This window comes from Pristiophorus japonicus, chromosome 12 (assembly GCF_044704955.1).
Source record: "Pristiophorus japonicus isolate sPriJap1 chromosome 12, sPriJap1.hap1, whole genome shotgun sequence".
In the NCBI taxonomy this organism is placed as follows: domain Eukaryota; kingdom Metazoa; phylum Chordata; class Chondrichthyes; family Pristiophoridae; genus Pristiophorus; species Pristiophorus japonicus.
In genome coordinates, this window is record NC_091988.1 from 56,305,038 (window position 1) to 56,330,261 (window position 25,224).

A 25,224-nucleotide genomic window follows, 5' to 3' on the forward strand; every position below is an offset into this window, starting at 1 on the left:
AGAAAGCAGGAATGGGGTACTGAAGTTGCATGTTCAGCCATGAACTAATTGAATGGCGGTGCAGGCTCGAAGGTCCGAATGGCCTACTCCTGCACCTATTTTCTATGTTTCTATGTTTTGTAAGAGGTGATCTCCGCCCCAGCCAGAAACAGGTCCAGTTCTCGCTTGATTTATATTCGCTGTATCTTTCTGGCGACTTATACATTTCTACACCTTTTAAATATGTTTGCACTTTCTCTCCTATGAGGTGAAGTGCCCTATTGCTGGGCAACACACATCATCTAGTAGCTCTGTCAAAATGTAACCATTGAGGGAAGATGAGTTTAAACAACAGATGAATATGGCATTTGACCTAACCTCAAGTAATCTACCATCTAGTTTTGCATAATTTACTCCACACATACCAACTTGACTTCTGTGATATAGTTTGTCTTTGTCTCTTTCTCTATGTTGAAAGCTGGAAAGTCTGGAGAGGAATGAAACTCAACTAAATACCATTGATGCAAAGAAGCTGGCCCGACGTATGCGTACAGTAACTGAGGAGATGGATCAATACTTTGGAAATGACATCCACATTACATATCGGCTTCTCTTGAAGATGCTGGAATTTGAGTGCAGACAACGTGGATTTAATCTCACAGCCACACAGGATGTACACTTTACAGAGGTAAAAACCATAAGGAGCATGTGGTACATAGCGGGCACAAAGCAATAATTCACTTAAGCCTCAGTGCCAACACTTGTACAGATATAGTAAACACCAGGTAAAAGGGAACAATTTACTCCCACCTGGTGCTATACGACTTTTGTATGGCTCAGTGACAATTCCTGTATATGTACACAGCATGCAAGAGGAACAGTTTACTACCATCTGGCACAGTACAGATCTGACAGCAGAAGACAGTTGCCAATAATATTCTGCTCATTGAGGTGAAGACAAGATGTTGAAATAGAAGAATAGAGAAGGGAAAGCTTGTGGACATGAGCCAACATTAGCTCAGTCAGGAGCCGAAATGATACTGCTCATGAAGATAGGGCAAACAATGAAGTCTTCTAAGCTGAGAAAGTTTATAGATTTAGTGGGTGTAATAAATTTCAACAAAAATGAAAATTGCCATATGAATACAAGTGATTAGCTTGGCCTTGGAGTTACTGCCAAATTTCTTTTTTTGTCCTCTTCTACATCTCCTGATAACTAACATACAGGAGCAGCCTGGAGTGGCCCATTCTGGATTTTGCCTTCCTGTGCCCATGTGTCACTTTTATTAATGGAAACTACATGTAGAATCAACATGTAAAGGTCCATGTGCTTGTTGCAAAGAGTCAGAGAGAGAGAATGTAAAAGCAGATTTCACTATGGGGTGGCAGTGGCTCTGCTGGCGAGCAATCATAAATGAGATTCGGGCAAGTTCAGCTTGTTGGAGAGGGAGAGTATAAAATGGGATCTACAAAGGGCAGTTTCATTATGGATTGGGCCCAGTCTAGATTGTCTGAACATAAATAGGAGCCACAGAGACAAGCCTCACTGCTAATCCAGTTGGCATAAATCAATTATTACCAATTTAATTTGCCTCAAGTAGAAATATATATTTTTAAATCTTAAAAAGACACTGTACAACAACAATGCAAGCTTCCGATTGGCTGCCAGTCTTCACTATCTTGCATGCCAGTATACAAGGCTGAATTGCAGTGATCTCTGCCAATAACACTAGTGCTAATTAGCTACTGGATGAAGAGTAGACAGACAGCCAAAGCCGTTGTCTTTTTCCCTTCAGTGGTGGTGGGGAAGCACCACTGTGTGGCCTGGTTGAGATTAGCTGCACGAACTGAACAGAGAGCCATGGTCAAACAGAATAGAGCAGAGGCTGCCCAAGAAGATAATTGTTGAATTCATCAGCAAATCTGTAAACCAAACTTTTAGCTGCTGTTATAGTTCATAATGAGATGTCAGTGACTTATTTATGAAGAGATTTTTTTCCCCCATTCAACTTATTGATACAGAAGGCTTGTTTAGAGCGAAATCCATTCTTAAAGGTCATAAGTAGACAAAATATTAAGCATGTCACTGTTTACTTTGAGGTTATTAAATTTTTGTAAAATACTGTAGGTTTGTTTTTCAAATGATTACAATTTTAATTATTAATCTGAAACAAGCATTCTTAGTTTGCAATGCTTCATTGATCTGTGGAATCAAATTTGTAGTATAGCATTAATCTGCAGCTATAGAGATAACATGTGATATAAATCAAATAGTACTTAATTTGGATTATATTTGTTTATAAAAGCTTTCAGGCTAATTATAATTACTATTTTAATGATGAGTCACAAGCTTTAGATTTGAATTAATGCTTTGTTTCTTTACAGATCTATGCCAGAGTCAGGAAAATAAACTAAATGAATAGTTTTATGCTCCTGAATAAATAGAATATGTTTTACTCCCAAGTAAAGCATGTACAGTGTACAGGGCTTTACTACAACAGACTGTGGAGCAAGAAATCCACAATACGTTAGCTATAGTAAAGTTATTAACACGCCAATCTGCAAGCAACTTGTAGCGACAAAGAGATACCCCGTGAGTTGTGAATTGCCACAAGTTACTGGCCAATTTGCCACTAACTTCGCAAAATGTCATCAGTACATTGCTGCATTTGCACATTAATTGCCCATTAAACTGGCTATGGAAAGTTAAGTCTAGTACTTAAAAGCCTAAGTACCCTTTTAACAATGCAATAATTATTCAAGACTACCGCCAGTCTCGCTTGCCCAGAAAGTGAGTAATTATAAGTGTGGAGTTTCATTCCTCTGGTTGTGAATTGTTTTAGGAGATTTTAAAAATTGGCAACTTTTAAATTTTTTTCTTTCCCTTTCTGTCTCTCTTCTCTCTCGCACTTAATCTACTCTATCTTCTCCTCTATTTCTCTTTCTGTCCCTGAGTTGCCATTGACTTCTCCAACTCTAATTCACCCTTCTTTTCAGTCCTTCCTCTGTTTATTTCTCAATCTTTAAATCCCATTGGTTAAGGAGGTGCACTGTTTGCCCCGTTGTTCATCAAAGTCCCGGATGTCCCGTTGCCATCGCCACACCGTTGCCAGCTCACACTTCTAGCAACTTTGTGGGCAAAAAATGTTAAAATCTAAACGTGCACAAATAGGTCTAACCAACTTCAGGAACTGTAGTGCCCCAAATATCACTTAATAGTCATAAGTAGAGGGTGTGTTTTGCCCCATTCCAGCAAAATCTGGCCCAATGTAGTTTGATTGAAGGTATGTTAGAAAACAGTTTCTCTTGTCCCAAATTTCTAGAAGCTTGTTTTATCAGACAGTGATGAAGATGGACCTACAATGTTCTTTAAGTTTTTTTTAAGTACTAATTACGTGACAATGAACAGCAGTGCTTTGTAAGTATTGGGGGACAGGTTATCTTATTGTGGAATCAAATCTCACCAGATTTGGTTTTAAGTTAACATACATTTAATTCAAAGTTCACCTAAAGTAAATAGCAAAACTGAAAGACATTGTCAGTTGCTGTATGATATGCCAGGTTACAGTGATGATGTACCAGTCTTTGTTTCCAATCTTCAGAATCTCTTAAGAGCAGAAAGTGCAGCTTTGGATCTAGAAAACAGGGAACACTGGACTATACTTCAGCAGACAGAGGGAGGGGCAGCTCACCTGATGGAGCAGCTTGAGGAATACACCAGGACACTGGTGCAAAACATGAAGCTCACCTACCTGAACCCAGTTGCCATTGTAACCCCCAATATAAGTGAGTACTTTATTAACATGGAGAGTGTAGTGGTTTTGAGGGCTGGACATTCATGTTTTTTTAAATTTCCATTCAAATTAGCCTATGCTTGCAGCCTGTCGTGTATTAATGTGCTTTGTCACAAAGTAGTAGGGCTTGTTTTCCTTTCTGTAATCTGACATGCAACCTCTTGCCAGCCCATCCACGGAGGTACCAAACAGAAGGAAAGAGGATGCTGAAAAATATCCATAAAGGGTTTCGTGAGAAAAATGAAGCATTTTTGTCTATAAAGTATCATGGTATTGGCTTCACTCCTAGAAAGTGGCCCAGACCGTTTTCTTTTTCTTCTGAGCCTGTAATATGTAAATCTACATTGTCATTGCTTCTGTTCACCTATTTGATTAAATAAGTTGATAGTTTATAACCTAAGCCACCATATAGTGAAGTTTGTTCTCGCTCCTCCCAATATCAAAAAAGATCATGAGGGTGCATTTTTTTTCATTCATTCCTGGGATGTGGGCGTCACTGGCAAGGCCAGCATTTATTGCCCATCCCTAATTGCCCTTAAGAAGGTGATGGTGAGCCACCATCTTAACCGCTCCAATCCGCGTGCTGAAGGTACTCCCATAGAGCTGTTAAGGAGGGAGTTCCAGGATTTTGATCCAGCAACGATGAAGGAATGGCGATATATTTCCAAGTCAAGATGGTGTGTGACTGGGTGGGGATCTTGGAGGTGGTGTTCCCATGTGCCTGCTACCCTTGTCCTTCTTAGGTGGTAGAGGCCGTGGGTTTGGGAGGTGCTGTCGAAGAAGCCTTAGCAAGTTGATGCTTTGTATCTTGTACATGGTACACACTGCAGCCATGGTGTGCCAGTGGTGGAGGGACTGAATGTTTAAAGCAGTTGAATATCATTTGAACTATAGCATTAGTGTGCTATCTCCGAGTGCATGTAGAAATCAAGTGCAGGCAGTGGCAAGAGTGTGTGGCAAACCTGTCCCACCCACCCCTTCCCTCAACGACTATCTGTCCCACTGTGACAGGGACTGTGGTTCTCGTATTGGACTGTTCAGCCATCGAAGGATTCATTTTAAGAGTGGAAACAAGTCTTCCTCGATTCCGAGGGACTGTATGATGATGATGATGATAAACTGGATATGTTATGTGTGTCCATGCAATGGAGTGAATGTTTAAGGTATTGGATGGGGTGCTAATTAAGTGGGCTGATTTGTCCTGGATGGTGTTGAGCTTCTTGAGTGTTGTTGATGTAACCAGTAGCTAAAATACAGTAACAAAGATTTTCTGCTCGCAGCCTGGGCTCTCTAGAAATTACTTAGATATTTGTCAAGTGAATGAGGGTTCCCTGTAGGAGTAATCGCATCTGATGCTGAACATGAGAAAAATATCCAGCCGTAAAATAAAATACGTAACTGTTTGTTCTACCTAAACTAATGGTCATTTTTTTATATATAGGAGGAAAATGTTTGCCTGCATAGCTTTCTGTTAATATTGAACGTGCAATGGCTAAGATAATTGTATGTTTTACTACATTTCCACACTAGTAAGAAATCCTGATTGTGCATCCCGTTAAATCTCACATGTGGTTTTCCATTTTAGTCCTAACTATTGATTATGTGGAGAATAGCACTAAGCCAAGGAAACGATTCCCTCGATATCACAGCGGACTCTTTCGTGGTCAGTCTACGTGGGACGCACAGACGCACATTGTACTGCCAACCTCTGTTTTATTTCCATTGAAAGTGAAAGGTAAGCAACAACAGCAGCGGGAGTCACAGCTGGTGCGATTCCAAAAGAAGATACATATCGATGATTGTCAGTGCATTTCGAGAATGTACATCAGTGAATGTTGCTTGGATTCCATAAATGATGCACAACAATAATGAATGGATGGGATTTCATGCACGATATTGCTAGTGAGTTAGTGGACTTTCAATAAATAATGCAAACATGAAGTATCTGAGTGTTGTTGAACCCATGAGGACTAAAAACAGTTGGACTAGTTTTCTGCCTTTGCGATCTTTTGTGACGCTGTATATACCTCTCACTACATACTTTTGCCTGTGCAGCTGTACCCACCTCCAAAACAGAGAACACTATGCATGTGCGGAATGAAACTAGTAAAGTTTTACACCAACGGATTTTACCAGAGCCTGAGCCCACCATGACCATCCTGATCCTACTCATTTATCGGACACTAGGTAGTCTACTACCTGCACGATACAACACAGATCGCCGTAATTTAAGGTACAAGTTCAGCATTCAGTATATGACATGTTCCTGCAATACTGAGTATATTCAAGTACCAGTAATAAATACTATTTAATGTGCTAATTTTCAAATTTCTGATAAATTCAGTGAAATATTGTTCAGAATATATTCTACATTTTTTTGATTCATTCACAGGATGTGGGCGTTACTGGCAAAGCCAGCATTTATTACCCATCCCTAGTAATCTCCACTGGTATTGCTCATGGAAAAATGTTGTCATCTCTTGTCACGCACTTTCTAATTCTTTCTAACTCTTGCTCTCTGGATCGTGTTCTCTGCCTTTTATTGTCTTCTATTTCTTTCCTCTTTTTCTCACCCTCTCAAGCTTTATCATCTCTGTTTGTGTCCAACCAAAAGGATGTTATTGGGGGTGGGGGGCCTCGCCGATGGCAATGCCATTGAATGTCATGGGGAGGTGGTTAGGCTTCCTCTTGCTGGAGGTGGTCATTGCCTGGCACTTGTGTGGCACGAATGTTACTTGTCACTTATAGGCCCAAACCTGGATGTTGCCAGGTCTTGCTGCATGCGGCATAGATGGTTTCATTATATTAGGAATTACAAATGGAGTTGAACACTGCAATCATCAGCGAAAAACTCCACATCTGACCTTATGATAGAGGGAAGGTCATTGATGAAACAGCTGAAGATGGTTGGGCCGAGGACACTGCCCTGAGGAACTCCTGCAGCGACGTCCTGGGGCTGAGCTGATGGGCCTTACACAACCACAACCATCATCCTTTGTACTAGGTATAACTATAGCCATTGGAGAGTTTCCCCCTGATCCCCATTGGCTTCAGGATTAATAGGGCTCCTTGATGACACTTGCACACTCATCTCACCTCTGGAATTCAGCTCTTCTCTATGTTTGGTCCAAGGCTGTAATGTGGTTTGGAGCCGAGTGGTCCTGGTGGAACTCAAACTGATCATCAATGAGAAGGTTATTGGTGAGTAAGTGCTGCTTGATAGCACTATTGACCACTCCTGCCATCACTTTTTGATTGAGAGTAGGCTGACAGAATGGTAATTGGCACTGATATAAATGAGCAATTAATCTGTTTTGTTGAAAGGGGTTGGGGGATAAATATTGACCAGAGCACCTAGAGAATTAGAGAAAATGCTGGAAATACTCAGCAGCGATGTTCCCTCTAAGCTGCGCAGCTGTCTGCTGGAGTCAGGCAGCCTGGGATACGCTTTTCCAATGTTAAAATTTTGCACACTGTGAATGGGCCTCGCAACCCCTTAAAGGTGTCGCGCACCCAAAATAAAATAAGGGGGATCATTGCTCAGCAGGTCGGGGATCATTGCTCAGCAGGTCAGGGAGCATCTGTGGAGAGAGAAACAGAGTTAATGTTTCAGGTCAATGGCCTACCAGCCTCAATATTGAGTTCAGCGGATTCAGATCATAATCACCGTTCCCGTTCTCTCGGACAGCTTCTCGGACAGCAGGTGCTGGTAGTGGTTCTGCTGCTGCAATTTCCTCCACCTCTCTTGTTTCTTTACCATTCTCTTTCATCTTTGCACCATCATCCTCTTTGTCATATAATCACTCCTGCGCTATCACAGACCTCCCCATGTTGTTATTTCCTCTCCCTGGCTCTGCACTTGCTTATAAACTGTTCAATCTCTAATTTCTTCCAGTTCTGATGAAAGGTCATTGACCTGAAACGTTAACTCTGTTTCTCTCTCCGCAGATGCTGCCTGACCTGCTGAGTATTTTCAGCATTTTCTGTTTTTATTTCAGATTTCCTGCATCCGCAGTATTTTGCTTTTGTGCAGAGAGAATTACCCTGCTCCTCTTCGAATAATACCATGCAGCAGTTCCTCAGTACTGTACTGAAATGTCAGCCTAAATTATGTGCTCAAGTGTGTGATTCACCCATCAATTTTTCCTTTCCTTTCTTGGGAAAAACTTGGGGCCGGGGAGGGGGGGGAATAAATTGGCTGCTTTGCACCTCCTGTTAGCGTCTGCGGGGGGGCGGTAACAGGATGTTAAGCGATTACTGGCCACGCGCAGCGAATTCAGCGATGCCCGCAAACTTCCCTGGCGGTTTTGCGTTAACGTAACCAAATAGTACCACATAGATCATGACATTATCAAGTGCGCAGCGCCCCATTACCATCTCGGATGTGAAATTCGCTCCCGACCCCTGCTGCATCGTCAACAACGGCAGCAAGGGGAGTGATCATTAAAGGCAGTGGAGGTCAAGTAGGCCAAACTGATGAAAGTTTTTGAAACTCACTGCTGCACAACGTCCAAGCCCTCCACTATCTGGGAGTGATTGGGGATGTAATAGCAGTTGCACAGGTCCCCTGGTCACACGGAACTGACTACAAGAATGTTGCAATCCATTATTGGCCCTTGCCTTTAAGCGAGGGAAGGAGCCTCTGATGCCAGCAGCACTGCGCTGCACATTCTTCAGTGCTCTGCTGCTACCGCCGCTCTCACACACTTTAGTGCCCTAAGAGAAGTGGTTAACTACCCTCTTTGAGCGCTAAATCTGAAATTCCTGGGATCAAAAAAGGATTATCGTCTGGCGATACTTTTTCTCAGATTTCAAAAATTATCACCGCAAACCGGCGCAATGGAATTTCTGGTCCAAGGTCCCCACCATTTGCTTCCTTCTGGTGATATGGCAGAGGTTGTGAACTTGTCTTGGGGAATTATGGGCTGCAATCCCATAGTTGGTCTTCCAATGCACTCTATTTTTTCATTTATTTTAGAAGCCAGAACTTGTACAATAAACTGAAATGGGTTGAAGAGACCTTTCAATCTGTCACATTCCTTTCTGTCTCAGGATTATTGAACACCTTCAAACTTTTTGAATTACAGACTTCCAAAGCATCCTGTGATGAATTCCCCAATCGTGACTATCTCTATCTTCAATAACAACACATTTATCCATGGAGCTTTAAACTCACCACTGACATTGGAGTTCCGTCTGCTAGAGACTGCCAATCGCAGCAAGCCTGTATGTGTCCAATGGAATCATTCCAGTCTGTAAGTACATTGCACTGTCCATGCAAGGTTGCTTTGAGGAGCCCAGCAAGAAAGTAGCAATGGGTGTGTTATTGAGTAAGTTGCCTCCTATACTGTAGTGTCTGGGCTTCAGAAATTGACCTTGTCACATTATTTGACACAAGTTTAGAGCCACCTAGAAGGGATGGCAAATTGTCAATGAGGCAATCTGGAACACAGATTGCTGTTACTCTTTAGACTCTGGTCCAGTTCCAACATAGCGTGCCTGATGTCAGATGTATGATTGAAAATGCAGTGCAGTGTCAAGAGCATGCAAAAGCATCATCCAAAAAAAAAGTAATTTGGTTAATTGCTCCCACTTTTTCCACTCGATGCTGCAGTATTCCCGGGGTCATGAACACTTCCCAATTCATTTACTGTCCAAATAGGAGGTACATAAACTGGAGAAACTCTGAAAGTGCTCCCTGACCACGAAAGTTAATGGGGCAAAGCTTCCAGCATATCAGATTATATTTCCATCTAACACAACCTAGATTGTTCAGCTTGACTGGTTGCACAAGTGGGGATTCCATTTTTTCCACAGGGTTTGAGTTGTCTTTTTATTTCTGTCTTAAGCTATCTGGCCTTTAAACTGTACCTGCTTTATGCCAAGCCAAAATAAAACAATTTTTTGATCCCTCCTACAGCTGCCAATAATCAAACCTTCTATTGTTTTCTTGCCTTGTCTAATATAGCAGTTTATAAGTGTTTCAGGAGGTGAAGGGGAGTACACTGTGTTTTCTCTCTCCATTAAGCCTAGCAGTAGCGACTCGGTTATAAGAACATAAGAAATAGGAGCAGGAGTACGATCATGGCTGATCCAATCATGGACTCAGGTCCACTTCCCTGCCCGCTCCCCATAACCCCTTAATCCCTTATCGGTTAAGAAGCTGTCTATCTCTGTCTTAAATTTATTCAATGTCCCGGCTTCCACAGCTCTCTGAAGCAGCGAATTCTACAGATTTACAACCCTCTGAGAAATTTCTCCTCATCTCAGTTTTAAATGGGCGGCCTCTTATTCTAAGATTATGCCCCCTAGTGCTAGTCTCCCCTATCAGTGGAAACATCCTCTCTGCATCCACCTTGTCAAGCCCCCTCATAATCTTATGTTTCAATAAGATCACCTCTCATTGGGCCCAAATTTGGCCAGTACAGATATCTGGTGCACTCATCAGAGGTGCGCCGCTTTTGTAGAACTCCAAGGGCGCCAAAACTCTTCAGTCCGAGTTTGGCCGCTTCCCAGCCTCTCCTCGATGGTGGCGCAGCATGGCAACTGGATTTGGGGCCGGATCCAGGTTCTGGCACTGAAAACAGTGCCGAGACCTCTGCACATGCGCGCTAGAGTGTGCACGCATGCGCAGTAGCTCCTCGTCCCCAGAATCGGTGAGCGTGCTCTGCAGGCTGCGTGGGAGGGGCCCGAAGCACACCGCCCCTATGGCCGAATGGGCTCCCTCATCGGCGGCCCGCTGCCTTCCCTTCACAAAAAGGTCGGACTTCTATTTTTTATTTGTTATTGATTGATTGCTTATTACTTTGGCCTTGGTGCTTTAGGTGCAGGGTTCCTTCTATTTTTTATTTGTTAATTAATTGCTTATTACTTTTTGTGCTTTGTTTAGTTCTTTGTAAGTCTTGGTGCTAGGTGCAGGTCTTCTCAGCTTTCTTATATTGTTTGCTTTGTTTAGTGCTTGGTGCTTTAAATGTACTTACCTGCGCTGATTTCTTAACTCTCCGCAAGGGTTTTCTGTGCGGGACACAAGTGGCCACATACGCTGGCCAAAGTTAGTTTGGAGCAACTATTAGCTGTCCAAACTAGCTTAAATGGCCAAAACAGGCACAGGTGGCTGGTAACGCCCCCTTTTGGAAAAAAAAACGAAACTTAAAAAAAATCCTAATTAACTCACTTGCAACAGCGCAAATTAAATGTGCAGAATTGCGATTTTTAAGATACTCCAAAAACAATCATGTTGCTCCAATTACTGGCCAAATTTGGGGCCATTCTTTTGAATTCCAATGAGTAGAGACCCAACCTCCTCAACCTTTCCTCATAAGTCAACCCCCTCATATCCGGAATCAATCTAGTGAACCTTCTCTGAACTGCCTCCAAAGCATGTTATATCCTTTCGTAAATATGGAAACCAAAACTGTACACAGTACTCCAGGTGTGGCCTCACCAATACCCTGTATAACTGTAGCAAGATTTCCCTGCTTTTATATTCCATGCCCTTTGCAATAAAGGCTAAGATTCCATTAGCCTTCATGATCATTTGCTGTGCCTGCATACTAACCTTTTGTGTTTCATGCACAAATACCCTCAGGTCCCGCTGTACTGCAGCACTTTGCAATTTTTCTCCATTTAAATAATAACTTGCTCTTTGATTTTTTTTTCTGCCAAAGTGCATGACCTCACACTTTCCAACATTATACTCCTTCTGCCAAATTTTTGCCCACTCACTTAGCCTGTCTATGTCCTTTTGCAGATTTTTTGTGTCCTCCTCACACATTGCTTTTCCTCCCATTTTTATATCGTCAGCAAACTTGGCTACGTTACACTCGGTCCTTTCTTCCAAGTCATTAATATAGATTGTAAATAGTTGGGATCTCAGTACTGATCTCTATGGCATCCCACTAGTTACTGATTACCAACCCGAGAATGAACCATTTATCCCAACTCTCCGTTTTCTGTTAGTTAGCCAATCCTCTATCCATGCTAATATATTACCCCCAACCCCGTGAACTTTTATCTTGTGCAGTAACCTTTTCTGTGACACCTTGTCAAATGCCTTCTAGAAATCCAAATACACCACATCCACTGGTTCGCCTTTATTCACCCTGTTCGTTACATCCTCAAAGAATTCCAGCAAATTTGTCAAACATGACTTCTCCTTCATAAATCTATGCTCACTTTGCCTGACCGAATTATGCTTTTCCAAATGTCCTGCTAGTGCTTCCTGAATAATGGATTCCAGCATTTTCCCTACGACAGATGTTAGGCTAACTGGTCTATAGTTTCCTGCTTTCTGTGTCCCTCCTTTTTTAAATAGGGGCGTTGCATTTGCAGTTTTCCAATCCGCTGGGACCTCCCCAGAATCCAGGGAATTTTGGTAAATTACAACCAATGCATCCACTAGCCCTGCCACTACTTCTCTTAAGACCCTAGGATGCAAGTCATCAGGTCCAGAGGATTTATTCGCCTTTAGTCCCATTATCTTACTGAGTACCACCTCCTTAGTGATTGTGATTGTGGTCAGTTCTTTCCCCCCCCCCCATAGCCTCTTGACTATCCACTGTTGGGATATTGTTTGTGTCCTCTACCGTAAAGGCTGATACAAAATACTTGCTCAGAGTTTCTGCCATCTCCATGTTCCCCATTACTAATTCCCCGGTCTTGTCCTCTAGGGGACCAACATTTACTTTAGCTACTCTTTTCCTTTTTATATACCTGTAGAAACTCTTGCTGTTTTTATATTTTGTGCTAGTTTATTGTCATAGTCCAGCTTCCCTTTTTAATCATTTTTTTAGTCATTTTTTGCTGGCTTTTAAAAGCTTCCCAATCTTCTGTCCTCCCACTAGTTTGGGCCACTTTGTATGCCTTTTAATTGAATACCGTCCTTTATTTCTTTAATTAGTCACGGATGGCTATCTTCTTTTCTTGTACACCCTTTTCTCTTCACTGGAATATATTTTTCTTGAGAGTTGTGAAATAGCTCCTTAAATGTATGACATTGTTCATCAACCATGCTACACTTCAATCTATTTTCCCAGTCCACTTTAGCCAACTCTACCCTCATACCTTCATCATCTCTTTTATTTAAGCTTAGTACGCTGGTTTGAGATCCAACTTTCTCACCCTCCATCTGAATTTGAAATTCAACCATGCTATGATCATTCGTTCCAAGGGAATCCTTTACTAGGAGCTTGTTTATTAATTCTGTTTCATTACACAGAACTAGATCCGCTTGCCCCCTGGTTGGTTCCATTACATACTGCTGAAGGAACCTTATGAACTCTATCAACTCTTCCTCAAGGCTACCCTGACCAATTTGATTTGTCCAATCAATATGGAGGTTAAAATCACCCATGATTATTGCTGTTCCTCACTATTTCCTGGTTTATACTTCGACCAGCAGAGTTGCTACTGTTAGGGGGCCTATAGACTATGCCCACCAGTGACTTTTTCCCCTTATTATTCCTTATCTCCACCCAAACTGTTTCAACATCCTGATCATTTGAGCCAATATCACTTCTCACCAATACAGTGATTCCATTCTTTATCAATAGAGCTACCTCACTTCCTTTTCCTTTCTGTTTGTCCTTCCAGATTGTCAAATACCCCTGAATATTTAATTCCCAGTCCTGGTCACCTTGTAACCACGTCTCTGTAATGGCTATCAGATCATACCCATTTGTATCTATTTGTACCGTCAACTCATCTATTTTATTACAAATGCTATGTGCATTTAGACAAAGTGCCTTTAAATTTATATTTTTTACCCTTTTTTCCTGCTTGTTTCCTCTCTCCTTCAAACTCACTTTCTTTATTTTTACTTTCTAATTACAGCTTTACTCCCCTCCCTACTGAATCTATTTTCAAGTTCCCATCCCCCGCCAAGCTAGTTTAAACCCTCCCCAACAGCACTAGCAAACCCCCCCACCCCGCCACGAGGATATTGGTCCAGGCTCTGTTGAGGTGCAACCCGTCTGGCTTGTACAGGTCCCACCTCCCCCAGATGCGGTCCCAAAGCCTCAGGGAACTAAAGCCCTCCCACCTGCACCATCTCTCTAGCCACATATTCATCTGCTCTATCCTCCTATTTCTATACTCACTAGCTCGTGGCACCGGGAGTAATCCGGAGATTATTACCTCTAAAGGGCTCCTGAATTATAATATGGTCAGCCTGTCGCCAGTGCAGTATAGTTACCATATTATAATAATGCTTCATTAAGTTTCGCTTTTGTGTAAGAAAGAGGAATCTGTACTCTAATTCATTGGATGTTACAACTTGTGAAGTATTGTCAGCTGTGTGCAGCATCACCTTTTTTTGGGAGGTGGAATGCTGTTATCTCTCTTTCTCACAGCACATTCCAGGTTGTGGCTGGGTTGTGTTTGTTGCTGTTGAGTGAGGCAGCCGACAAAATTTGGACTCAGTTCAAAGAAAACTTAAAAAATATATATATTTGTGTGAGCTACAATCCAGGGACAACAATATGAAACTGTTGTTCCTAAACATTTAATCGCAGTTCTTAAATAGTCTTGTTCCATGGGCTGTAAAAGGTGTAGGGTTGGGAAGTATGATTTCTGGCTTTGTTTTGGATAAGCCCTCAATCAACATTACTTTTTTTTAAAAAACAGATTAACTGGCCATTATCACATTGCTGTTTGTTTGGGAGCTTGCTGTGCGAAAATTAGCTGTCTCGTTTCCTACATTACAACATTGACGACACTTCAAAAAGTAGCTGTAAAGTGCTTTGGGGCGTCTAGTGGCCATGAACAGCACTATCAAATGCAAGTCTTTCTTTCCTTACTTTCTTTTGCAGAAGCAAAAGATAGAAAGAAGTAAAGTAAAAGTGGAGGACTGAGAAACCCAAGGCAAAAAGCAAAAAGGGCCGCATTACAGCAAAACTCTAAAGGGGCAAAGTGTGTTAAAAAGACAAGCCTGAAGGCTCTGTGCCTCAGTGCGAGGAGTATTCATAATAAGGTGGACGAATTGACCGTGCAGGCAGCAAGTAACGAATATGATATAATTGGCATCACGGAGACATGACTCCAGGGTGACCAAGGCTGGGAACTCAACATCCAGGGGTATTCAACATTCAGGAAGGATAGACAGAAAGGAAAAGGAGGTGGTGTGGTGTTGCTGGTTAAAGAGGAAATTAACGCAATAATAAGGAAGGGCATTACCTTGGATGATGTGGAATTGGCATGGGTTGAGCTACGGAATACCAAAGGGCAGAAAACACTAGTGGGAGTTGTGTACAGACCACCAAACAGTAGTAGTGAGGTTGGGGACAGCACCAAACAAGAAATTAGGGATGCATGCAATAAAGGGACAGCAGTTATCATGGGCGACTTTAATCTACATATAGATTGGGCTAACCAAACTGGTAGCAATGCGGTGGAGGAGGATTTCCTGGAGTGTATTAGTGGTGGTTTTCTAGACCAATATGTCGAGGAACCAACTAGAGGGCTGGCCATCCTAGACTGGGTGATGTGTAATGAGAAAGGACTAATTAGTAATCTTGTTGTGCTGGGCCCTTGGGGAAGAGTGACCATAATATGGTAGAATTCTTTATTAAGATGGAGAGTGCCACAGTTAATTCAGAGACTAGGGTCCTAAACTTAAGGATAGGTAACTACGATGGTATGAGACATGAATTGGCTAGAATAGACTGGCGAATGATACTTAAACGGTTGCCGGTGGATAGGCAATGGCAAACATTTAAAGATCACATGGATGAATTTCAACAATTATGCATCCCTGTCTAAAGTAAAAATAAAACAGGGAAGGTGGCTCAACCATGGATAACAAGGGAAATTAAGGATAGTGTTAAATCCAAGGAAGAGGAATATAAATTGGCCAGAAAAAGCAGCAAACCTGAGGACTGGGAGAATTTTATAATTCAGCAGAGGAGGACAAAGGTGTTAATTAGGAGGGGGAAAATAAGAGTATGAGAGGAAGCTTGCTGGGAACATAAAAACTGACTGCAAAAGCTTCTGTAGATATGTGAAGAGAAAATGATTAGTGAAGACAAACGTAGGTCCCTTGCAGTCAAATTCAGGTGAATTTATAATAGGGAACAAAGAAATGGCAGACCAGTTGAACAAATACTTTGGTTCCGTCTTCACGAAGGAAGACACAAATAACTTTCCGGAAATACGAGGGGACCAAGGGTCTAGTGAGAAGGAGGAACTGAAGAAAATCCTTATTAAGCGGGAAATTGTGTTAGGGAAATTGATGGGATTGAAGGCCGATAAATCCCCAGGTCCTGATAGTCTGCATCCCAGAGTACTTAAGGAAGTGGCCCTAGAAATAGTGGATGCATTGGTGATCATTTTCCAACAGTCTATTGACTCTGGATCAGTTCCTATGGACTGGAGGGTAGCTAATGTAACACTTTTTAAGAAAGGAGGGAGAGAGAAAACGGGTAATTATAGACCAGTTAGCCTGACCTCAGTGGTGGGGAAAATGTTGGAATCAATTATTAAAGATGAAATAGCAGCGCATTTGGAAAGCAGTGATAGGATTGGTCCAAGTCAGCGTGGATTTATGAAAGGGAAATCATGCTTGACAAGTCTTCTAGAATTTTTTGAGGATGTAACTGGTAGAGTGGACAAGGGAGAACCAGTGGCTGTGGTGTATTTGGACTTTCAAAAAGGTTTTTGACAAGGTCCCACACAAGAGATTGGTGTGCAAAATTAAAGCACATGGTATTGCGGGTAATGTATTGACGTGGATAGAGAACTGGTTGGCAAACAAGAAGCAGAGAGTCGGGATAAACAGGTCCTTTTCAGAATGGCAGGCAGTGACTCAGGGCCCAAGTTTCCACATGATTTGCGCCTGATTTTTAGGAGCAACTGGTGGAGAACGGACTATCTTAGAAATCGCAATTCTCCACATTTTTTTTTCTGCAGTTCTAGTCAGGTAGACTAGATAGTCAGGTAGTCAGGTAAAACAGTTCTACTTTGGAACAGAATTTTTTCATCAAAAGGGGGCATGTCCGGCCACTGACGCCTGATTTCAAAGTTTCCACAGTGAAAACGTACTCCAAACTAAGTTAGAATGGAGCAAGTGAAGATTTTTGTAGAACTGAAAAAACCTGTTCTACACATTAAAAAATCAGGCGCAGGTTCCAAATTAGGCGTCCAGAACGAGGAGGGGGGGGAAGGGAACTCATTAAATTCTACAATAAATCCTTATTTATACTTCTACAAATATTATACAAATAAATCCAACCTGAATAAACATTTATAAGCAAAGAAAAGATTAAATAAACCATCTTCCTACCTGTGTGAAAGTGCTTCAGGCACGGAGAATTCTGCAGTCAGCCTGAGGCGCCCGTTCTTCCCGCGGGGGGGGTAGGAGGCGCCCGTTCTTTCCCGCGGGGGGGGGGGGGCGGGAAGAGGAGGCGCCCGTTCTTCCCGCGGGGGGGATAGGAGGCGCCCGTTCTTCCCGCGGGTGGGATAGGAGGCGCCCGTTCTTTCCCGCGGGGGGGGGGGGGGAGGCGCCCGTTCGTCCCGCGGGGGGGTGGGGAGGATGCGCCCGTTCTTCCCGCGGGGGGGGTAGGAGGCGCCCGTTCTTTCCCGCGGGGGGGGGGGGGGGTGGGGGAGGCGCCCGTTCTTTCCCGCGGGGGGGGGGCGGGGGGAAGGAGGAGGAGGCGCCCGTTTTTCCCGCGGGGGGGGGAAGGAGGCGCCCGTTCTTCCCGCGAGGGGGATAGGAGGCGCCCGTTCTTTCCCGCGGTGGGAGGGGGGGGGAGGGGAAGGAGACAGTGAGAAGGCTGCAAGTGCTGATGTGCTGATGGCAATGTGCTTTTATTAAAAAAAATTTCAAAAATTAAACAGCTACAAAGAACTACAAAAATGGCCGAGTGCCAATGTTTTTTTCACACTGCGCGTGCGCGAACGCTCCAACACGCACGCGCAGCGTTGCCGGCAGGAAAAAAACTAATTTAAATAGTACCCGCCCCCTCCCACTTACAAAATCGGCGCGAGTGTAGGCTCCGCCCCCCCTGGGCGCCGCGCCAGGCAGACAAGGAGCTGCAGAACGCTCCAGAATCGCGAGGTTTTTTTTAGGCCCCGTTTTAGGCGCAAAAAACGGGCGCCCAGCTCGGAGGGGTGCCCGTTTTTTATCGTGTGGAAACTTGGGCCCTCAGTGCTGGGACCCCAGCTATTTACAATAAACATTAATGGTTAGATGAAGGAATTGAGTGTAATATCTCCAAGTTTGCAGATGACACTAAGCTGGGTGGTGGTGTGAGCTGTGAGGAGGACGCTAAGAGGCTGCAGGGTGACTTGGACAGGTTAGGTGAGTGGACAAACGCATGGCAGATGCAGTATAATGTGGATAACTGTGAGGTTATCCACTTTGGTGGCAAAAACAGGAAGACAGAATATTATCTAAATGGCGGCAGATTAGGAAAAAGGAAGGTGCAATGAGACCTGGGTGTCATGGTACATCAGTCATTAAAGTTGGCATGCAGGTACAGCAGGCGGTGAAGGAGGCAAATGGTATGTTGGCCTTCATAGCTAGGGGATTCGCCTATAGGAGCAGGGAGGTCTTACTGCAGTTGTACAGGGCCTTGGTGAGGCCTCACCTGGAATATTATGTTTAGTTTTGGTCTCCTAATCTGAGGAAGGACGTTCTTGCTATTGAGGGAGTGCAGCGAAGGTTCACCAGACTGATTCCCAGGATGGCTGGACAGACATATGAGGAGAGACTGGATCGACTAGAGTTATATTCAATGGAATTTAGAAGAATTAGAGTGGACCTCATAGAAACATATAAAATTCTGACGGGACTGGACAGGTTAGAGGCAGGAAGAATGTTCCCGATGTTGGGGAAGTCCAGAACCAGGGGACATAGTCTAAGGATAAGGGGTAAGTCATTTAGGACTGCGATGAGGAGAAACTTCATCACTCAGAGAGTTGTTAACCTGTGGAATTCCCTACCGCAGAGTGTTGTTAATGCCCGTTCATTGGATATATTCAGGAGAGAGTTAGATATGGCCCTTACGGCTAAAGGGATCAAGGGGTATGGAGAGAAAGCAGGAAAGGGGCACTGAGGTGAATGATAAGCCATGATCTTATTGAATGGTGGTGCAGGCTCGAAGGGCCGAATGGCCTCCTCCTGCACCTATTTTCTATGTTTCCTTCCTTCCTTTCGATGCAAAATGGAAACCTTCCAATTGGTTGGGATTTGGCCAATTATATCCAAGTACAAAAGGATATAATTAATCTTTGGCAGCCATGTTAATTTGACATTGTATCAATTGTGTTTGCTATCAAATAGGGATGTTAATTTACTATTCCCTTTGACCTGTTCTCACTGAGTGAGACAGATCCGTGTGTACACAAATTTACACTGCTTTCTCTATTGAAGGAAAGTTAAATCAAAATTAGTATGGCAACTCACTTGCTTAGAATGTTAGAAAGCCGCTCTGGAATTTGTACCTTGTCATGCATTTTTCACTCGAATGCTAGCCATTTCCCATACTGTATCTGTATCTGCATCTGCAGCAGTAAAATGCAGTCCACAGCTGTAGCTGACCCAGGGCAGGAATACCAAGACACCTCTCCTCATAGATGTAGTACACCACCAGTACGCTGCACCAGTTAGATGCCCGGGTTGACTCCAAGAGGAAAATCTCCCCTTTAGTTCCCATGGCATGAGTTATCCTTGGTGTCCTGGCCAATATTTATCCCTCAATTAACATCACGAAAAAAAAAAATCAGATTATCTGATCATTATCACACTGCTGTTTTTGGGAGCTTGCTGTGCACAAATTGGCTGCATTGTTTCCTACATTACAACAGTGACTACAGTTCAAAAAGTACTTAATTGCCTGTAAAACGCTTTGGGACGACCTGAGGTCGTGAAAGGTGCTATATAAATGCAAGCCTGTCTTTCTTTACTTTTAGCAATATTGATAGGTAACCCATTTTATTTGTTGACCCTTGTCATTTATGTTTGGGATGAAGAAATGTTGCAAAATCAACTTGTCACACAATTTCTCTCAACCAAATGTAAATTTATATATCCCAGAGAAATCTAGTAATCCAGTGGCAGTAATTCCATGCACTAGAACAACTCTGGGCAGGATCCCTTCTCCCGTTCCCTTCTCACGTTTCCTTGTCTTTCCCCCCCTTCCCCCAACCACCCCCCCCAAAAAAAAATGCATGGCTATTAAGTAAATAATAAATTTACTGAAATAAATGATCCAAATCATACCCACTTCCACGGATCTATTTCGTGGCACGTTACCTAGTGTCAATTGGAGTCATAAGCCTGACACATTTGTAAAATCTAATTATTTTCAGTTCAATGGCAGACAGATGCCTGGTATAAAATGGATGGCTTTCAAGCAGGATGGGTGATAATGTTTTGACATCATTTGCAGAAGGGGAGGCAAACTCTGTTTGACCCTGTTCCAATTGTAATCAGACTCTGTAGTTCTATGATCTTTTGACCCACGGTAGTCGACAGCTATTATGTGCAGATGGCTGCAAGTGAGGTACAAGGGAATGTGGCAATGCCATAGAATGCAAGAGCAAAACAGAGCTGTTTCCTGTGTCACCAGGGCCCTGACTTTCAATTACTACCTCCTGTCCCTTCCAATTGTATTTTATTCTTTATAATATATACTAGGTAATGTTTTATTTATTTTCAGAGCTCATTACATTTGCTATCCATGTGTGTTATATTTGTTGTGCTAAAGTTACTCACAGCAAAAAAAATAACAATTTATGTCAGCACATTTTGTTTTTCAAAGTAAGTGAAAAAAGCTTTGGAGAATACTTTTTCATCAAAACTGTGGCCTCTTAAGATTAGAAGATTTGTTAGAGAAGGGCTGTCCAGGTCAGGGAGTTACTTGAACCCCCAAATTCCCAGCAGTACAGTACACAAAGCCCAAACAACTCAGTCCCAACTTAGCAACTATTTGCTAGTTTGTTAGAATTCAATTGGCAAAAGGTTATTTTTAGTGTTGTCACCTCGTTTGTGCTGCGAGAACACACCTCCACAGATTGGGCCATAAAGAGCTGGAACGGCATACCACGACAACTTCCAGCGTGAGCTGCTCCAAGTATGTGACGATTTCGAGGTTGCTGTTTGGAGCGTAGGTCGGCGTATCGGCGGGGCCCAGGTACAGCAGAAGATTGGGAAGGTCGTGCCGAAGGTGCGGCGAGTGATCGAGGCGGCGGAGCGATGAGGGATCTTGGCTGAGATTTGATGGGTGATCGTGGCGGAGGTTCGGCGAATGTTTGATGCAGTGGGAGATTGTGGCGGAGGTGCAGCGAATATTTGTGGTGAAGGAGCAGCGAGAAATCGTGGCAGTGGTGTGGCAAATGAGGGTACCGAGGCCCAGAAGAGCCGAGGGCCCGGGGCAGCACAGGCCAGCTCACACTGTGATATGTGTGCGCACAAGGTCCGTGCAGCAGAGCAGGTATTCAGTCGTCCTGGTTAATCCTTGCCACTGGATAAAGACCTAGCTCTGTCAAACCCATGTGGTGGCTGATGTGCAACGGTCACCACACATTTAAAAAAATCACGCACGGGCATCTTTCACCCCTTCGATTGGAGTTCAGGACTGCAATATCTGGTCCTTCATTGAAACATCTGTGAACTCATCCCTTTTGGTGTGGAAGCAAGTCTTCCTCGTTTGAGGGACCACCTATGATGATAGATGGATAAATCAGAATACCATGACAGATATTAAAACAGATATTTTGTATCTATCTTCACAGTAGAAGACACAAAAAACTACCAGAAATAGTCGGCAATCAAGGGTCTAATGAGAGTGAAGAATGTAAAGTAATTAATATTAGTAAAGGAAAAGTACTGGAGAAATTAATGGGACTAAAAGCCGACAAATAGATTGGGCTAACCAAACTGGTAACAATACGATGGAGGAGGATTTTCTGGAGTTTATAAGGGATGGTTTTCTAGACCAGTATGTCGAGGAACCAACTAGAGAGCTGACCATCCTAGACTGGGTGTTGTATAATGAGAGAGGATTAATTAGCAGTCTTGTTGTGCGAGGCCCCTTGGGGAAGAGTGACCATAATATGGTAGAATTCTTCATTAAGATGGAGGGTGACACAGTTAATTCAGAGACTAGGATCCTGAAGTTAAAGAAAGGTAACTTCGATGGTATGAGATGTGAATTGGCTTGGATAGACTGGCAAATGATACTTAAAGGGTTGACAGTGGATAGGCAATGGTAGACATTTAAAGATCACATGGATGAACTTCAACAATTGTACATCCCTGTCTGGAGTAAAAATAAAACGGGGAAGGTGGTTAAACCGTGGCTAACAAGGAAAATTAAGAATAGTGTTAAATCCAAAGGAAGAGGCATACAAATTGACCAGAAAAAGCAGCAAACCTGAGGACTGGGAGAAATTTAGAATTCAGCAGAGGAGGACAAATGGTTTAATTAGGAGGGGGGAAATAGAGTGTGAGAGTAAGCTTGCAGGGAACATAAAAACTGACTGCAAAAGCTTCTATAGATATGTGAAGAGAAAAAGATTAGTGAAGACAAATATAGGTCCCTTGCAGTCAGAAACAGGTGAATTATAATGGGGAACAAAGAAATGGCAGATCAATTGAACAAATACTTTGGTTCTGTCTTCACTAAGGAAGACACAAATAACTTTCCGGAAATACGAGGGGACCGAGGGCTGAGCGAGAAGGAGGAACTGAAGGAAATTGTGTTAGAGAAATTGATGGGATTGTAGGCCGATAAATCCCCAGCGCCTGATAGTCTGCATCCCAGAGTACTTAAGGAAGTGGCCCTAGAAATAGTGGATGCATTGGTGGTCATTTTCCAACATTCTGTAGACTCTGGATCAGTTCCTGTGGATTGGAGGGTAGCTAATGTAACCCCACTTTTTAAAAAAGGAGGAAGAGAGAAAACAGGGAATTATAGACTGGTTAGCTTGACATCGGTAGTGGGGAAAATGTTGGAATCAATTATTAAAGATGTAATAGCAGCACATTTGGAAAGCAGTGACAGGATCGGTCCAAGTCAGCATGGATTTATGAAAAGGAAATCATGCTTGACAAATATTCCAGAATTTTTTGAGGATGTAACTAGTAGAGTGGACAAGGGAGAACCAGTGGATGGTGTATTTGGACTTTTGACAATATGCCATACGAGATTAGTGTGCAAAATTAAAGCACATAATATTAGGGGTAATGTATTGACATGGATAGAGAACTGGTTGGCAGACAGGAAGCAAAGAGTAAGAATAAACGGGTCCTTTTCAGAATGGCAGGCAGTGACTAGTGGGGTACCGCAAGGTTCAGTGCTGGGACCCCAGCTATTTACAATATACATTAATGATTTAGACGAATGAATTGAATGTAATATCTCCAAGTTTGCAGATGACACTAAACTGGGTGGCAGTGTGAGCTATGAGGAGGATGCTAAGAGGCTGCAGGATGATTTGGACAGGTTAGGTGAGTGGGCAAATGCATGGCAGATGCAGTATAATGTAGATAAATGTGAGGTTATCCACTTTGGTGGCAAAAACAGGAAGGCAGAATATTATCTGAATGGTGACAGATTAAGAAAAGGGGAGGTGCAACGAGACCTGGGTGTCATGGTACATCAGTCATTGAAAGTTGGCATGCAGGTACAGCAGATGATGAAGAAGGCAAATGGCATGTTGGCCTTCATAGCGAAAGGATTTGCGTATAGGAGCAGGGAGGTCTTACTGCACTTGTACAGGGCCTTGATGAGGCCACACCTTGAATATTGTGTACAGTTTCGGTCTCCTAATCTGAGGAAGGACATTCTTGCTTTGAGGGAGTGCAGCGAAGATTCACCAGACTGATTCCCGGGATAGCAGGACTGACATTTGAAGAAAGACTGGATCGACTAGACTTATATTCATTGGAATTTAGAAGAATGAGAGGGGATCTCATAGAAACATATAAAATTCTGACGGGATTGGACAGGTTAGATGCAGGAAGAATGTTCCCGATGTTGGGGAAATCTAGAAACACGAGACACAGTCTAAGGATAAGGGGTAAGCCATTTAGGACCGAGATGAGGAGAAACTTCTTCACTCAGAATTGTGAACCTGTGGAATTCTCTACCACAAGAAGTTGTTGAGGCCAGTTCGTTAGATATATTCAAAAGGGAGTTCGATGTGGCCCTCACAGCTAAAGGGATCAAGGGGTATGGAGAGAAAGCAGGAATGGGATACTAAAGTTGCATCATCAGCCATGATCATATTGAATGGTGGCGCAGGCTCGAAGGGCCGAATGGCCTGCTCCTGAACCTATTTTCTATGTTTCTAAATCCCCTGGACCTAATGGTCTACATCCTAGGGTTCTAAAAGAGGTGGCTGCAGAGATAGTGGATGCATTGGTTGTGATCTTCCAAAATTCCTAGATTCTGGAACAGTCTGAATTGATTGGAAGGCAGCAAATGTAACACCGCTATTCAAGAAAAGAGGCAGAGAGAAAACGGGGAACTACAGGCCAGTTAGCCTGACATCAGTCGTCGGGAAAATGCTGGAATCCATTATTAAGGAAATAGTAACAGGACATTTAGAAAATCATAATATGATTAGGCAGATTTAACATGGTTTTGTAAAAGGAAAATCGTGTTTAACTTTTTTTTTTAGTTTTTTGAGGATATAACTAGCAGGCAGTTGAAGGGAACCAGTGGATGTAGTATATTTGGATTTTTAAAAGGCATTCGATAAGATGCCACATGAAAGGTTGTTATATAAGATAAGGGGGCCGAAATTGGTGAAGGCCTCCGTACGCCCAAGTGCCGCCCAAAGGACCGCCAATGGCCGCCGAGGTACCTGACAATACTTTGGGTGGGCTTTTCGTCAAAAAGATCCTTGAAAAGGTAGCAAAAGAGGGACTTATGCCGCCAATCTGAACAGCAGCCGGCGGGAGCTCCCAATTTCGGCACCAAAGGTGCTTGCTGTCCAAGTGCCGCCGAGGATGGAGTCGGACCCACGGAGAGTCGAAGACCTGAAAAGGAAAATGAATACACCTTCAGGGGACCCCATTCAGGTAAGTCACTGTAAAGAAAAAATTTTAAAAATGTTTAGTAACCTTTTTTTTCAGCTCTTCACACACACCGTCTGGGATAGAACAGCAGTCCTTCCCCGTTCTGGCGCCAACTCCCGCCGGCATCAATATGGCATCTCGGCGGGCGTAAGGTCAGTTGCGCCACTCAGCCGTCCGCTGACGATAGCGGTTGCTTCCCGCCGGTTCTCCCCTACCGCCCGCTCCACACCAAATGGAAAGTGGCAGTGGGCGCAACTTCAAGAGGAATGTCGGCTGCAGTGGGCAGTAAGGCCATCAATTTTGGGCCCCAGGGCTCGTGGGGTTGAGGGTAATATATTAACATGGATAGAGGATTGGTTAAAGGACAGAAAACAGAGAGTAGGAATAAACGGATCATTTTCAGTTTGGCAGGCTAGTGGGGTGCCGCAA

At 43.2% G+C, this 25,224-nt stretch overlaps 1 protein-coding gene across 1 annotated transcript in view; it reads left to right on the forward strand.

Moving 5' to 3' along the window:
- Positions 1–25,224, forward strand: part of celsr3 (cadherin, EGF LAG seven-pass G-type receptor 3) — a 325,097-nt gene that overhangs the window by 226,020 nt on the left and 73,853 nt on the right. Inside the window, exons 18-22 of the mRNA XM_070894776.1 lie at positions 458–667; positions 3,582–3,765; positions 5,359–5,508; positions 5,829–6,006; positions 8,861–9,028. Of these exons, the coding sequence (XP_070750877.1) occupies positions 458–667; positions 3,582–3,765; positions 5,359–5,508; positions 5,829–6,006; positions 8,861–9,028 (890 nt within the window). The remainder of the gene's footprint in view (positions 1–457; positions 668–3,581; positions 3,766–5,358; positions 5,509–5,828; positions 6,007–8,860; positions 9,029–25,224) is intronic.